The sequence below is a fragment of the Anabrus simplex genome, chromosome 1 (assembly GCF_040414725.1).
Source record: "Anabrus simplex isolate iqAnaSimp1 chromosome 1, ASM4041472v1, whole genome shotgun sequence".
Taxonomy (NCBI): domain Eukaryota; kingdom Metazoa; phylum Arthropoda; class Insecta; order Orthoptera; family Tettigoniidae; genus Anabrus; species Anabrus simplex.
Window position 1 is genome coordinate 223,917,209 of NC_090265.1, and position 15,319 is coordinate 223,932,527.

The 15,319-nt window shown below is 40.4% G+C and overlaps 1 protein-coding gene across 7 annotated transcripts in view; it reads left to right on the forward strand.

Annotated features, from left to right (window-relative positions):
• Positions 1 to 15,319, forward strand: part of LOC136885915 (uncharacterized) — a 446,154-nt gene that overhangs the window by 390,496 nt on the left and 40,339 nt on the right. For all 7 annotated transcript variants that reach the window (XM_067158634.2, XM_067158618.2, XM_067158642.2 and 4 more), the window contains one exon: positions 7,264 to 7,314. In XM_067158634.2, coding sequence (XP_067014735.2) covers positions 7,264 to 7,314 — 51 coding nt within the window. The remainder of the gene's footprint in view (positions 1 to 7,263; positions 7,315 to 15,319) is intronic.

The following is a 15,319-nucleotide window of genomic DNA, read 5'->3' on the forward strand; positions in this document are numbered from 1 at the left end:
ATCATTCTGTACAAGGGTGAATTTACATGTTTATTTGTGTTAACTCTTTTGGAAAAAAAAAAAAAAAAAATTCCTAAATTTACCTGCTGGTTTTCTAGGTGCATACAGTAGGAGTTGACAAGTTAGATCAATACTGTCTATTTCATTGTTAACCAACTTATAGAGAAACATCGACTGACATTTTCTTCTTTCAAAGTCAAACATTTCAATCATGTTATGATATGATAAATATTTAGCATATTCTCCACTTTGCATGAAGTATATATATTTCAAGAACTTTTGGATCCTTTCTATCAAATCTGTGAGAACTTTTGTTGATTGATTCCAAATAATAGAGGCATATTCACTAATGAAAAACACAAACAAAATAATGATTTATTACTTAGGCTATACGAATGTCTCATTATAAACCCAAGGCTCCTGTATGCCTTATTCACAACATTTTCAGTATGAGTAGTGAAACTTAAATCACTAGTCAATATTACTCCTAACTCATTAATTTCATTTACTTGTTGCAGTTGAGCATCATTAATCGAGTATGTAAAATTTATCTTATCTTTTTTCATTGAAAAGGTGATCTTCCTGCATTTATTAATATTAATAATAAACTCTTTATTAATCATCATAATTAATAAAGATACAGCACACAAATTCTGCATTGTATAAACAGTTTGTCATATGTAATGTCACCTCTCACTATTACAGAAGTTCATAATGGATAATCCCCGGTTTTTCATGTGATTACATGGTATCGACTGCAATGCTCACTGCACAGCTTGCAAACACAGGTTTCGTCAGGATCATGGAAGTACTCGGTGTTGCACAATTTATGGTGATACCCATGGACCGCCATCGAGTTAACGAAATGTCGCATGCCTTGATTAGGCTTTGTCCATGTTCTATTCATCATCGCCTCCGTTGAGTAGAAATCGAGCCAGATTTCTTCCCTCTTCTTCACTCTGTCCTGCATTAATTTTTCCCAAGCATCTGTGGATGGAAACTCTCACTTCATTCGGAGGTCCTCGTTGAAGAAGGTTTCCTTTGCAAACTCATATGCAAGCCTTGATTTTGTGTATTTTGATATTCCCAGTGTAGCTTTCAGGAAGCGCGACTTGATTGCTTCAGTTGTCTTCAGCTCAGTCAGACCCAGTTTATCCCATATAATGTCCAGTCCATATGTGGCAATTGGCGCAACTTTCGCATCGAATAGTTTCATAGCAGTTTCTAGTGAAAGCTTGGTAATTGTTTTAATATCATATATTGCTTTGGTGGCCGCCGTTGCTCTCGACTGTATATGAATTCTACAGGATTGCTCCATTCAGACAAGATATTTAAATCAACTTGCAGTTCTAAACAATCATGCACACTTGATATAGTAAAGAAACTTGAAAGCAGGAGGAAGGACTACCATTACATTGGATATCCTAATATCACAGAGTTGGAAGAAAATTATGATATGAAAAGCCCATAAAATTGATCAACAATAATGTTACATTGACTGTCATTGTTGTGATGTGCTTTGTCTCTTCCACTGCCACTCATCTCTGATAGATGACAGTATTGCTGTGTGCCCAATAGAACATCCTGCCTGAATATTATTCCACTGAAGCTCAGCTTGTAGGATTTCGGCAAGATATAGCAGATATCCTGGATTCAGGAGGCCAAATGGACTGTATTGCGATTGACCAATCTAAGGCATTTGATAGGGTGATCATGGAAGACTACTGGCAAAAATAAGTGCAATTGGACTAGACAAAAGAGTGACTGAATGGGTGGCTATATTTCTAGAAAATAGAACTCGGAGAATTAGAGTAGACGAAGCTTTATCTGACCCTGTAATAATTAAGAGGGGAATTCCTCAAGGCAGTATTATTGGACCTTTATGTTTTCTTATATATATCAATGATATGAGTAAAGAAGTGGAATCAGAGATAAGGCTGTTTGCAGATGATCTTATTCTGTACAGAGTAATAAATAAGTTACAAGATTGTGAGCGGCTGCAGGGTGACCTCGATAGTGTTGTGAGATGGACGGTGGGCAATGGTATGATGATAAACGGGGTTAAAAGTCAGGTTGTAGGTTTCACAAATAGGAAAAGTACTCTCAGTTTTAATTACTGCGTTGATGGGGTGAAATTTCCTTTTGGGGATCATTGTAAGTACCTAGGTGTTAATATAAGAAAAGACCTTCATTGGGGTAATCACATAAATATGATTGTTAATAAAGGGTACAGATCTCTGAACATGGTTATGAGGGTATTTAGGGGTTGTAGTAAGGATGTAAAGGAGAGGGCATATAGGTCACTGGTAAGACCCCAACTAGAGTATGGTTCCAGTGTATGAGACCCTCACCAGGATTACTTGATTCAAGAACTGGAAAAAATCCAAAGAAAAGTAGCTCGATTTGTTCTGGGTGATTTCCAACAAAAGAGTAGCGTTACAAAAATGTTGCAAGTTTGGGCTGGGAAGACTTGGGAGAAAGGAGACGAGCTGCTCGATTAAGTGGTATGTCCCGAGCTGTCAGTGGAGAGATAGCGTGGGAGGGCATCAGTAGACGAATAAGTTTGAGTGGTGTCTTTAAAAGTAGGAAAGATCACAATATGAAGATAAAGTTGGAATTCAAGAGGACAAATTGTAGCAAATATTGGTTTATAGGAAGGGGAGTTGGGGATTGGAATAACTTACCAAGGGAAATGTTCAATAATTTTTCAATTTCTTTGCGATCATTTAAGAAAAGGCTAGGAAAACAACAGATAGGGAATCTGCCACCTGGGTGACTGCCCTCCTATCAATCAGGCACTGATAGGAATGGGAAGTGTGCACACTCCATAGAAAACGGCAGACCAATGTTCACCGCCGTCTGTGATGGTGTCATTCTAGCTCTGGAACTTGCCACTGTTAGAACCCCAGTGTAGTACTGTTTGTGAAATGGGAGAAACTGTCCTGTTTCTCATTTGATCAACCATGTCATATCATAGTCATTAAACAAGACATTTCATTTGGTTAATATTATATTCTGACAAGAAAACCTAGGTACTGACATCATTGTAATAACCTATGTCGAGTTCATTTTAATATTTTGTGTGTTTGTTACTGCATTATGGGTAAATGGCGGGGTGGATTTTAATGAAACTTGGTTTTTCAGTTTTGAATAAGGTCGACTAAGATCTTAGCTATAAGTTATCCAAGAAATTTGACCAGGAGGGGCTGCTTCAGAAGGGGTGTGAAACATAAAACTGGATGTATCTCTCTCACAGCTGGTTTTACACTAAAATAGCACATGGCTATATTTGTTTTATACCTCCTTTCCGATACAGCTAAAAATAAGGGAAGTATCAGTGGCAGTCATGAGAAAGTTTAAGTACAAGAGGCGGTACTACCCCTATAGATAGTAAAGGGAGTTACTATGGAGGTCGTTCCAGCAACGTTTTAAGGCCTTTGTACATCTGTCAGTACTTTTTAATATTAACCTGATACTTGGCTTTCTTTCATACCAGGAGGAAGAGATCAATACAAGATCAAAATAATGCAAACAAATCTGAAAGTGCAAAGGGCCACAGAGGGCAAAAATTCAATTATGTGACAGCAAGCCACTAGCCATGCGTCTTGGTAGGTGTGCTATTTACCAACTGATGAGCCCAACTTAGCACACTGGGGCAAAACGCTGGCAACCAGGAATGAGTTAGCTGGAAAATTTATAATGTTCAATAACGGATCATTTATATTATAAATTTACTTGTTCAGGACAAATATTTCAGGTTCCCTATGGGAATCATCATCTATATCAGTGGTCATTAGCAAAGAAGATATAAGTAGGAGTTCTTTTTAAAATGCTATTTGTTCGTGGCTTCGACCTCTGTAGATCTTTTGCCACTACATGTACCATAGGACATAAACCTGCGTGTAATTGTAATTGTGGAAGTTTTGAGTATTGAATGTGAGGAAAGGAACATTCAGGATGACACAAACACCCAGTCCCCAGGCCAGTGATATTAATCATTTACACTGACTGACAGAGCAAATGCAACACCAAGAAGGAGTGGTCAGAACTTTATGCCAATTGCAGGGTAGACTGACGTCACTGAGGTATGCTCATGATGTGAAATGCACCGCTGTGCTGCGCACGTAGCGAACGATAAATGGGACACGGCGTTGGCGAATGGCCCACTTCGTACCGTGATTTCTCAGCCGACAGTCATTGTAGAACGTGTTGTCATGTGCCACAGGACACGTGTATAGCTAAGAATGCCAGGCCGCCGTCAACGGAGGCATTTCCAGCAGACAGACGACTTTACGAGGGGTATGGTGATCGGGCTGAGAAGGGCAGGTTGGTCGCTTCGTCAAATCGCAGCCGATACCCATAGGGATGTGTCCACGGTGCAGCGCCTGTGGCGAAGATGGTTGGCGCAGGGACACGTGGCACGTGCGAGGGGTCCAGGCGCAACCCGAGTGACGTCAGCACGCGAGGATCGGCGCATCCGCCGCCAAGCGGTGGCAGCCCCGCACGCCACGTCAACCGCCATTCTTCAGCATGTGCAAGACACCCTGGCTGTTCCAATATCGACCAGAACAATTTCCCGTCGATTGGTTGAAGGAGGCCTGCACTCCCGGCGTCCGCTCAGAAGACTACCATTGACTCCACAGCATAGACGTGCACGCCTGGCATGGTGCCGGGCTAGAGCGACTTGGATGAGGGAATGGCGGAACGTCGTGTTCTCCGATGAGTCACGCTTCTGTTCTGTCAGTGATAGTCACCGCAGATGAGTGTGGCGTCGGCGTGGAGAAAGGTCAAATCCGGCAGTAACTGTGGAGCGCCCTACCGCTAGACAACGCGGCATCATGGTTTGGGGCGCTATTGCGTATGATTCCACGTCACCTCTAGTGCGTATTCAAGGCACGTTAAATGCCCACCGCTACGTGCAGCATGTGCTGCGGCCGGTGGCACTCCCGTACCTTCAGGGGCTGCCCAATGCTCTGTTTCAGCAGGATAATGCCCGCCCACACACAGCTCGCATCTCACAACAGGCTCTACGAGGTGTACAGATGCTTCCGTGGCCAGCGTACTCTCCGGATCTCTCACCAATCGAACACGTGTGGGGTCTCATTGGACGCCGTTTGCAAACTCTGCCCCAGCCTCGTACGGACGACCAACTGTGGCAAATGGTTGACAGAGAATGGAGAACCATCCCTCAGGACACCATCCGCACTCTTATTGACTCTGTACCTCGACGTGTTTCTGCGTGCATCGCCGCTCGCGGTGGTCCTACATCCTACTGAGTCGATGCCGTGCGCATTGTGTAACCTGCATATCGGTTTGAAATAAACATCAATTATTCTTCCGTGCCGACTCTGTTTTTTCCCCAACTTTCATCCCTTTCGAACCACTCCTCCTTGGTTTGGCATTTGCTCTGTCAGTCAGTGTACAACTAAAAACCCCTGACCCGGACGGAAATCGAACCCGGGTCTGCAGGGTGACAGACGGACACGTTGCCTCCTACACCGCGGGGCTGGACTAAGTAGGAGTTACTGTATATATCCTAGTACATGAGGTTTCTATCATCACTGTTACAAAGCTTAGATGGGCTCCTTAGGTAGTGATTCTCACACAAAATGTTTGTATTTTATTATATGGTCGAAATGTTGACCATCAATGACAACGCACATTTTCAATCTTTTCCGAAGGAACTATATCTCAGACTGAAGATTTCCCATCAGTAGTGCAGCACATGCAGTGATTGTATGGCATTTAAGGTTCTCTGGAGGTTAATTTACTCATTTGGGACAAATATTTCAGATTCCCTATGGGAATCAACATCTATATTGTTTCTGGAGGTTGTCTGAGTTTGCACTCTGTCAAAATGATGCCAGGAAATACCTTGTTTACAATTTGCTGTGCCACCAGCGAATAGTGAACAGGACCCCCATCATTCGGGAACCACATATCCATATGTATTTGAAGTGGTACATCTACCTGAAGAACTGGCAAAACCTTCGATAGAAATTCAGCACATCTGTTTTCTGTTATGGTGCCTTCTGACCTAAGTTGGCAGGTTTGATTCTGGTCAGTCTCGAGGTATTTGAAGGTGCTCAAATACACCAGCCTCATGTCAGTAAATTTACGGGCATGTAAAAGAACTCCTGCAGGATAAAAGACAACTAAAATTTGGTAGTTAGACACACACACAAAAAGATTACATTATTATTCCCATTTATAATTCAACCTGTTATCATTTCTGTTTGTAAAACTGTCTCTTTTTTTCTAATACCATTGATCTTTTAGTACTTTATTTTTCCTCTACAGTACTTTACTCAAGTTTCATTTTGTTGTGTCGTATATTAAGAAATTCTTAGTTTACACTTTTTTTGTACATTCAGCTTTCCTACTGGTTTGTTGGAAAACCATGTTATCTCCAAAATTTTCTTCTCACTGTCAGTACACGATTCTTCAATGTATTTATTAATAGTAAATTATACCTCTCATTTGGCACATATTTGTAGTACCAGTAGTATTCTTACGTGTTCATCCAGTATACTACAATCTTCGTCTCACGTGAAGTCGCTGCCGCTTGTAAGTACGGCTCTAGTAACAGTTACTACACTAAGCTACAAACTGGTCATGATGAACAGTACAAGCTCTCTGAAAGGGATGCGCGTTCATTATTAAAATGTTAATTATGCAGTTCTTACGTAAAGTGTGTAACTAAAGCGTAATTGCACTACCAGTTTGAAACTTCACAGCAGCACCTTAGTTCACAAGAATCACCACGGATGGAACAGATGTTTCTTGTCAGGCCTTGAGACTTGAGATTGGCACATGCGCAGCAGCCATGCTTACCCTCCGCACCCCTTACACCGTATGCATGTGACTTCTCTTCACACGACCATAGTAGTTGTTGTTTAACCACTGTCTACTGCCTTTAGAAAATTTGTTTCTTCTCTCCCAGTTGTGTGTATTAGATTGCTGAAACTGCTAGTCGGCAACACACACACACACACACACACACACACACACACACACACACACACACACACACACATGGAGAAAGATGATATCTCTACAAAGGCTACTTCTGATCATAATACTGGGGAAGTTTGATACTGCACATACCATCTTACAGGACCTGACACTCCTCTATACTGAATGTTCTGGAAGTTACATTTAATCTGTTTGTATTGCAGGTAAACCATTTCCTATGTAACATTGTACTGTATGTGCTAATAAAATCAAGGAGTGTAATCATAAGAAATGTGTATATTTTTTTAGGGCTGCAAGTCGAGCTGTGAAAGAACAACTTTCTGAGCATGAAGAACCAGGGTAAGTGGAGATATCTATTTACTGCATTGCTGTTATCCTGTTTTCATTTAATTTCAAAACTGCCTTAGAAAATTTATTTAACAGCTATAGCAAATTGTAATCAAATATTGGGATTGAGATGGGGATGGTAATTTTACAATCTCATCCAGTAAGCCATAAACATACAAGGGCATTTCTTAGACAACAGATGGCAACATATCGAAACATCTCCTTGTGTATGTTCACGTTGCATGCCATCTACTGTCATACAGTGGAATTGCTTGTAAATGGCATCCCAATGGGCTGTGATATATTCCTTACCATCTGGTAACAATTTTGAGCACAAGCTGAAGTGATAAGTGTGAAGTTTGTGTAACATTTCTGTGTAAATATGCTGTCTTTTAATAGTTAACTATTAAATTATTTATAGATTGTAATTGTTTTCGTTTTGATGTATTGTAAATTTTTATGGAGTGGTCTAAAGTCACTGTAGATGTACTGATTGAGGCCTACAGTAGAGAATCATGCTTCTACACAAGAAGTTGCCCTCGAACAACCCAATAAACATGAAACACTGGCTATGAAAAATGTGCATGCGGCCCAAGAAGAAGCAAAATCATAGTCAATTAATAGGTACATAATTAGTCAAATTAAAAGTTTACGTACCACATTTGTGCAGGAGCTGAATGAAGTTAATTACTCAAAGAAAAATGGTGCTGGAATGGACGAAGTGTACAAACCGTCACTTTTGTACTTCTAAAAATTTGTTTTTGAAGGACCATATCCAGCACAGAAAAGGGACAGCAGTGCAGCTCTCTCCAGAACACATGATGCTTCCCAAGGACCAGCCAGTACAGTAAGCAATTTGAGAATACCTTTTTATGAGAATTAAGTAAGATTATTATTATTATTATTATTATTATTATTATTATTATTATTATTATTATCATCATCTGATATAATAGGATATCAGTGTATACACTCACTTTTTACAGTACAGTAGGCCTAGTAACATTTGAATGCAACTAAAATCCATGTGATGATATTATAATTGATTTTTTTTCCTATGTCCTAATATTATGTTGTTATGAAAACTGAAACCTGAATACAGCATTTAACAGTTATAATATTATTCATTTCAGATTTAATTTATATGCGAGGCTGTTCCATTCTTCGATGAAGTCCCTGTGTTGGAGACTGGGAAGTGATGACCCCAGTTTCATCAACATGTAATGATGATCCACCACCATTGTTAATTGCTTTACCACCATCACTACATGAAAGAAGCATTTCAAGAGCTCAGAAAAGGAAACTTTCAGTACAAGAGGGGAAGCAAACTCCAACAAGCCATAGCAGTGCCAGTGTTACGAAAATATTGAGATGGTTACACCAAGGAATGGCCATGCCTATTTGCTTCATCACATTTTAGTGAAAACCACGTTTTCTGCAGCGTGTGTTTGTGTGATTCATCAGTGGCTCGTGGTGGATGAGATGATTGCAAAACACAATAATAATTATTAAATTAATGTTGTAATGGTCCACCTTTTCAATGCTATGATATGCAATATTTTTGAATTATATTACTAAACTAGGGGCTAGTTTTGGCCTTGGCTGGCCATCATCACCCTTAATGCAATACATCTAATAACTAAACAAATGTATAAACACACTATTGACATTAAAACAAATGTACAAATACACAATTGACATTAAAAATCTGGGATGAACTATGTGTAAAATTTGAAAAAATTATTACGCTCTAAATTCGGGAGTATGCTCATCATCCCAACTCTTTCTTGTGTTAATATTCATAAATTGTTAGTTCCATCACTGCTATTTACCATTTCAATTGCAAAATGGGAATTGGTAAATGTTGATTCTGTAGACAGGTCGTCAATCACCAAATCTACTTGTGTGGTATTAGCAGTATGCAAGCCAGTGGACGCCACTGTAAATAACCACTATCTGATGCAGAGCTGCTAGATAGTGTTTCCACGTCAACCAATGTAAATAAAATGAAGTGTTCCTGTAGTGCTTGTTAAAATCATGCTGAAATGCTGTTGGACATTGTCAGGACAGCACATAAAGATATGGTTAAAACTGACACATTCTTAATTTGTGGCTGGTATAAATTCACAATTCATTGCGGTGTCCATGCAGTTAACCTGAATAAATGATAGATAAAATTAGGTAACAATTAATGAAATGAAGGAGAGAGAGTGTTAATCAAATGGCATAGGTTATATGAGACCTCTCGTTGCGGCATATGGTGCTGCTTGTGCTTGTTGTTTGAAGGGGCCTAACATCGAAGGTCATCGGCCCGGCATGTGGTGCGTGGTCTATTGTTGTGTGCCTCATACTAACGGTTTTGAGATTCAAAAGAAAAAGAGGGGCAAGTGGAGAGAGGGAGAGAGATAGATGCTGGGTGGGATTAAGGCTGGGCTGAAGGATGTGGGAAAACAGATGCTGCAGAAAGAAAGGTGCTGTGAATAGTAGGAAAAACTGAATTACCGGTATGACTTCTTAGTTTGACATTTCTAGAAATGGGAATTAGAAGGTCAAATAGGATATTTGGCTTTTCTGAAATGTCATTAAGATTAATTCATGTTAAAATATTGATCTACATGTATGAAGCAACTTTCAGTAATGTTAAGGAGGGATCCTTTGTTGATGATTTTGAGAATTTCCATATCTTGTTTTATGTCTGTGTATTTGTGATTATATGATTAGTAATATCTGTCGACTGCTGTTCTGTAAATAAAAATGGAAATGAAAGAGGAGAACATGTTTTCGTAATAAGTGCTTAAATAACGTGTCCGATAGCAGTTGTTAAATCATTAAAAATATTGAAGTAAACGATCGTTTAATTTTAATGCTAAATACTGCAGTTAAGTAAGAATGGCATACACCTCAAGATATGGCAGATTCCAGAGGTTGGTTTATATTTTCTCACGAGTTGGCTGTGCAGTCAGAGGCGCACGGCTGTGGGCTTGAATCCGGGAGATAGTGGGTTCAAATCTCACTGTCGGGAGTCCTGAAGATGTTTTTCCATGGTTTCCCATTTTCACACCAGGCAAATGCTGGAGTTGTACCTTAATTAAGTCCACAGCCGCTTTCTTCCAACTCCTAGGCCTTTCCTATCCCATCGTTGCCATAAGACCTATCTGTGTTGGTGCGACGTTAAGCCAAAAGAAAAAAATTACCGTCTTGATAAGTGTTCTACAAAGGCAAAATGCGTTGAAAGCATATAAGAATCTTTGTGGCACCGACGGTCCAAACCAGGCATGTTGCAGGCTTGGCTTACTAGAACAGCCCATCAGCAGCCACTACCAGTACTCTAGCGATGGCCTTTGGACTGGCAATAACAACCCATACGGTCATGGAAGGTTCACACTTTTCAAGCGTTTTTCAATCTACCGTTCTACCACTACAATAAATAATTATCTAAAATAATAATACTGTTATTTTGATCTTATAGAGTTATTTTATAATTCAGTAAGGCCGATTGTATGAACAGTTTGAACATAGACGAGAGATGAAATTGATCTCGGTTCACGCAAAACTCGGACATTTATTAATTAATCTGAGATCAATTCGCACTGAACTAAGATCGATTTTGACTGGAGAAATTTCTCCGATCAAACTCTAATCTCAGATCAAGGAGTTGTTTTCTATTTGAGATACAAGAACAGCTGATTGTTAACAAAATATTATCTGTGTTGTTACGATAAATCATAAGAAAATACAATGAAGTCTAACCTCATACATTGCTAGCGATAGTTGTCCGTATATAGCCAATGTTATGCTTCTTACTGCAGTGTAAAGTGATAGTATAACACACTCTCGATAAATTGCTTAAGTTATTATCTTTTGTTCATATTTTACAGATGTCTGTTTACTCTGATTTCTCAGATAAATCTTCTGATGATGAAAATGATTAATTTTGTCGGGCTGTCCATGTGTTCTGTGAAAGAGGAAATAGAGTGGGAGAATTGAGTGATAAGAAGTTTATACTGAGGTTTCGCTTGGGAAAAGATACCGTAGAACAGCTAGAACTCAGGTTGCGTGATATTCTAGATAAACCTTCCATTGTCTCCAATGCACATGTTGTTAATAAATTTAAGATTCTTTGCCACAGGAAGTTTCGGTTAGTCGTTGGTGATTTACTTTTTTTTTTGCTAGCGGCTTTACGTCGCACCGACACAGATAGGTCTTATGGCGCCGATGGAATAGGAAAGACCTAGGAGTTGGAAGGAAGCAGCCGTGGCCTTAATTAAGGTACAGCCCCAGCATTTGCCTGGTGTGAAAATGGGAAACCACGGAAAACTATCTTCAGGGCTGCCGATAGTGGGATTCGAACCTACTATCTCCCGGATGCAAGCTCTCAGCCGCGCGCCTCTACGCGCATGGCCAACTTGCCCGGTAGGTGATTTACTGCCTGAAGACACAGCAACAGTCTGCAGAGCCTTTCATCGTGTATCTAACCTTATTGCTGTACTGAAACACAACAAAAAATGCCTTCTGAATAAATTGATGTGAGGAAAATCATGCGTGATTTTTTCGATGTACAACACTTCCCTGGTGTTCTAGGCACAACTTTAATGTTTGTCACGATCGATTAGGCCAATTTATATTACTGGAATTGAAGTCGGAGGCAGCATTTTTCCACGCATGTTGTTTTTGCACGGATGTTATCGCATCCGTCATTTTAGACTTTATAATGTCTTTATATTTTCCCAAGATTTCAATGTTTTTAAAAAAAGAATTGGCTTTACATCGCACCGACACAGATAGGTCTTATGCCGTCGATGGGATAGGAAAGGTCTAATGAGTGGAAAGTGGCCATAGCCTTAATTAAGGTACAGTGCCTGGTGTGGGGAAACTATGTAAAACCATCCTCCGGGCTGCCGACAGTGGGGCTCAAACCCACTATCTCCCGGGTGCAAGCTCACAGCTGCGTGCCCCTAACTGCACGGCCAACTCGCCCGAAATGAATTCAACTAGGGCATCCTTGTCCTCCTTGGAAAAATAAGAACAATCCTTTTTCTGCTTCATTTGTAATTTTTTTCTTTCTTTCGCTCAGCACACAGAATACGAAGGAAAACAGATTCACACTGCTCAACGTGACTCGCGATACGCAGGTGTTTCTGCGCTGTTGCCAAGCGGTCACGTATGACTTGACTTACTTGACTTATTTCCTAAGTGGAGCATAGGGCATCAATGAACTTCCGCCACCGGACTCTGTTCTGCGACATCGTCCTGATCTCTGTCCAGGTCTTCCCTCCCTTCTCCATCCCTTCTGCTATTACACTCCTCATCCATGTGTTTCTTGGTCTGCCTCTTCTTCTGCTACCCTGTGGGTTCCATTCCAGGGCTTGTCTTGCTATGTTTTTATCTCGCCGTAATGTATGCCCGATCCACTTCCATTTCCTACGACACATCTCAATATCAATGGGTGTTTGATGGGTTTTTTCCCACAGTTCTTCATTGGAGATTACTTGTGGCCACCATATCCTCAGGATATTCCTCAAACTTCTGTTCACAAATGTTTGAAGTCTGCTAATCAGTTGTTTGTTAGTTCCATGTTTCACACCCATAGAGCAGTACTGACTTGACATCTGTATTGAAGATGCATAGTTTGGTATAGGTGTTAAGTTCCTTAGATTTCCAGATTGGTCTCAGCATTGCAAATGCTCCTTTAGCCTTATTTATTCTATTTCCTATATCCTCTATAGTTCCTCCCTCAGGGGTGACTGTACTTCCCAGGTAGCAAAACTGGTTGACTAATTTGATCTCTTGGTTTCCTAAAAATAATAGTGCCTTGTTTTGGTTATTGTAACGCATCTTCTTGGTTTTCTTTCCATTTATCTTCAATCCCACTTCTGATGCTTTGGTTTTTAAATCATTCAGCTTTGCTTCCATATCCTTAAAACTGTTGGCTAGCAAACGCAAGTCATCCACAAAGTCCAAGTCCTCCAACCTGCCTGTCAGTCCCCATTGAATTCCTCTTCGGCGATTCATTGCCTTCTTCATCATAAGATCCAGCACCATCAGAAATAGTATTGGTGACAGCAAACATCCTTGCTTAACCCCTGTGTTTACTGGGATGGGCTCAGACAACGTCCCCTGATGTAAAACTTGGCATGTGTAGTTCTCATACATTTCTTGGGTTATCGTTATAATTTTCTTTGGAATCCCAAATTCTTTTATGGCTTTCCACATCTTCCTCATTACATTATCAAATGCCTTTTCAAAGTCTACAAATAGCAGATACAGTGACGACTGCAGCTCCGTGGATTGTTCTATAATTATGCGCAGTGTGTTGATCTGGTCTGTACAGGAGTAACCTTCTCTAAATCCTGCTTGTTCTTCCCTCAGCCTTGAGTTAACTCGCTTTTTGATCCTTTCTAAAATTATTCGTGAGAGTACCTTACTTGGTGTCGAAAGGAGGGTAATCCCTCTCCAGTTATCACATTCCAATAAATCTCCTTTCTTCGGAAGCTTAATCAACAATCCTTTCTTCCAATCTGTGGGGATCTTCTCTTCTTCTTACCAAATCTTCTTGAAAAGTGGGAACAGAATCTCGACTGAAGTACCCACGTCCACTTTCAAAGCCTCCGGTATGATATTGTCCATACCTGCCGCTTTGCCATTCTTTAGTTGTTTAATGGACCTTTGGATCTCTGTTCTTGATGGCGGTTCTGTACTGAAAGCAACATCTTCCTGCTCTTCTACGGTCATCACCTCTGTCTCTTCTTCCTCGATTGTTTCACGATTCAAGATCTCCAGAAAGTGTTCTCTCCATCTTTCTAGCTGTTCTTTTTGTGTGGACAATAATCTCTCATCTTTGGCTTTCACTGGCTTGTCAGATCTAGAAAACTTTCCTGTTAGTCTCTTGGTAATGTGGTAGAGGGTCTTACTATCATTGTTTTGTGCTGCCATCTCAGCTTGTGTTGCAAGATTATTGATAAATGCTCATTTGTCACGTCGAAATCTCCTCTTCACTATTTTGTTAAGTTCATTAAAGTCAGTTCTAGCTTGTGCCTTCTCTTCTTGTGTTCTTGCGGTATTGAGTCTTATCTTACATTCCTTCCTTTGATTCACGGCTTCCCATGTCTCAGTAATCCATTCTTCTCTTTCTCTCTCCCTTTTGCCTAAGACCTTTTCACAGGTATTAATGTAGGTACTCTCTATGCTCTTCCAATTATGTTCAATATCCTGTCCTTCTTCCTCTCTTAGCTGTTGGAATCGGTTATTCAATTGTAGTGAAACATTTTGTTGCACCTCCTTGTCCTTCAGTTTATCCCAGTTATACTTTATCCTCCTCTTCTGATGAATGTGCCTAGTACTTGTAATCTTAAGTCGGAGCGTAGCTACTACTAAGTGATGGTCACTTCCCACATCTGCCCCCCTCTTCTTCCTCACGTCCAAAAGGGAGGTTCGCCATAGTGATAGTGAAATGGTCGATCTGATTCTCCGTTCTATGGTCAGGGGAAACCCACGTCACTTTATGGCAATTCTTATGAGGGAAGATAGTGCCTCCTATCACCAACCTGTGGTTACTACAAAATTCAATAAGTCTTTCACCATTCTCATTTCTATTACCTATACCATGTTTTCCCATTATATTTTCTATTCCTTGGTTATCATTGCCAACTTTCGCATTCAGGTCTCCCATCACGACCATTATATCCCTTTTCTTTGCCTTTAACAGGGTTCGATGTAGCTGACCATAAAATTGCTCTTCTTCTTCTTCTCCTGCCTGTGTTGGTGCATAACACTGCACCACTGTAATAGGTCTTACTCTTGATGCAAATCGAGCTACTAGAATCCTTTCTAAGACTGGGTACCATTCTATCAAACTCTTCCTTGTCTTTTGAGTGATCAGTAATCTAACACCCTCTCTATGTTCTTCTTCTCTTCCTGAGTACAGCAGCGTGTCCCCTTCCTGGGTCTTTATCTCACCGAACCCAGTCCATCTCGTCTCACTCAAGCCTAATATGTCCAACCTGTATCGCTTCATCTC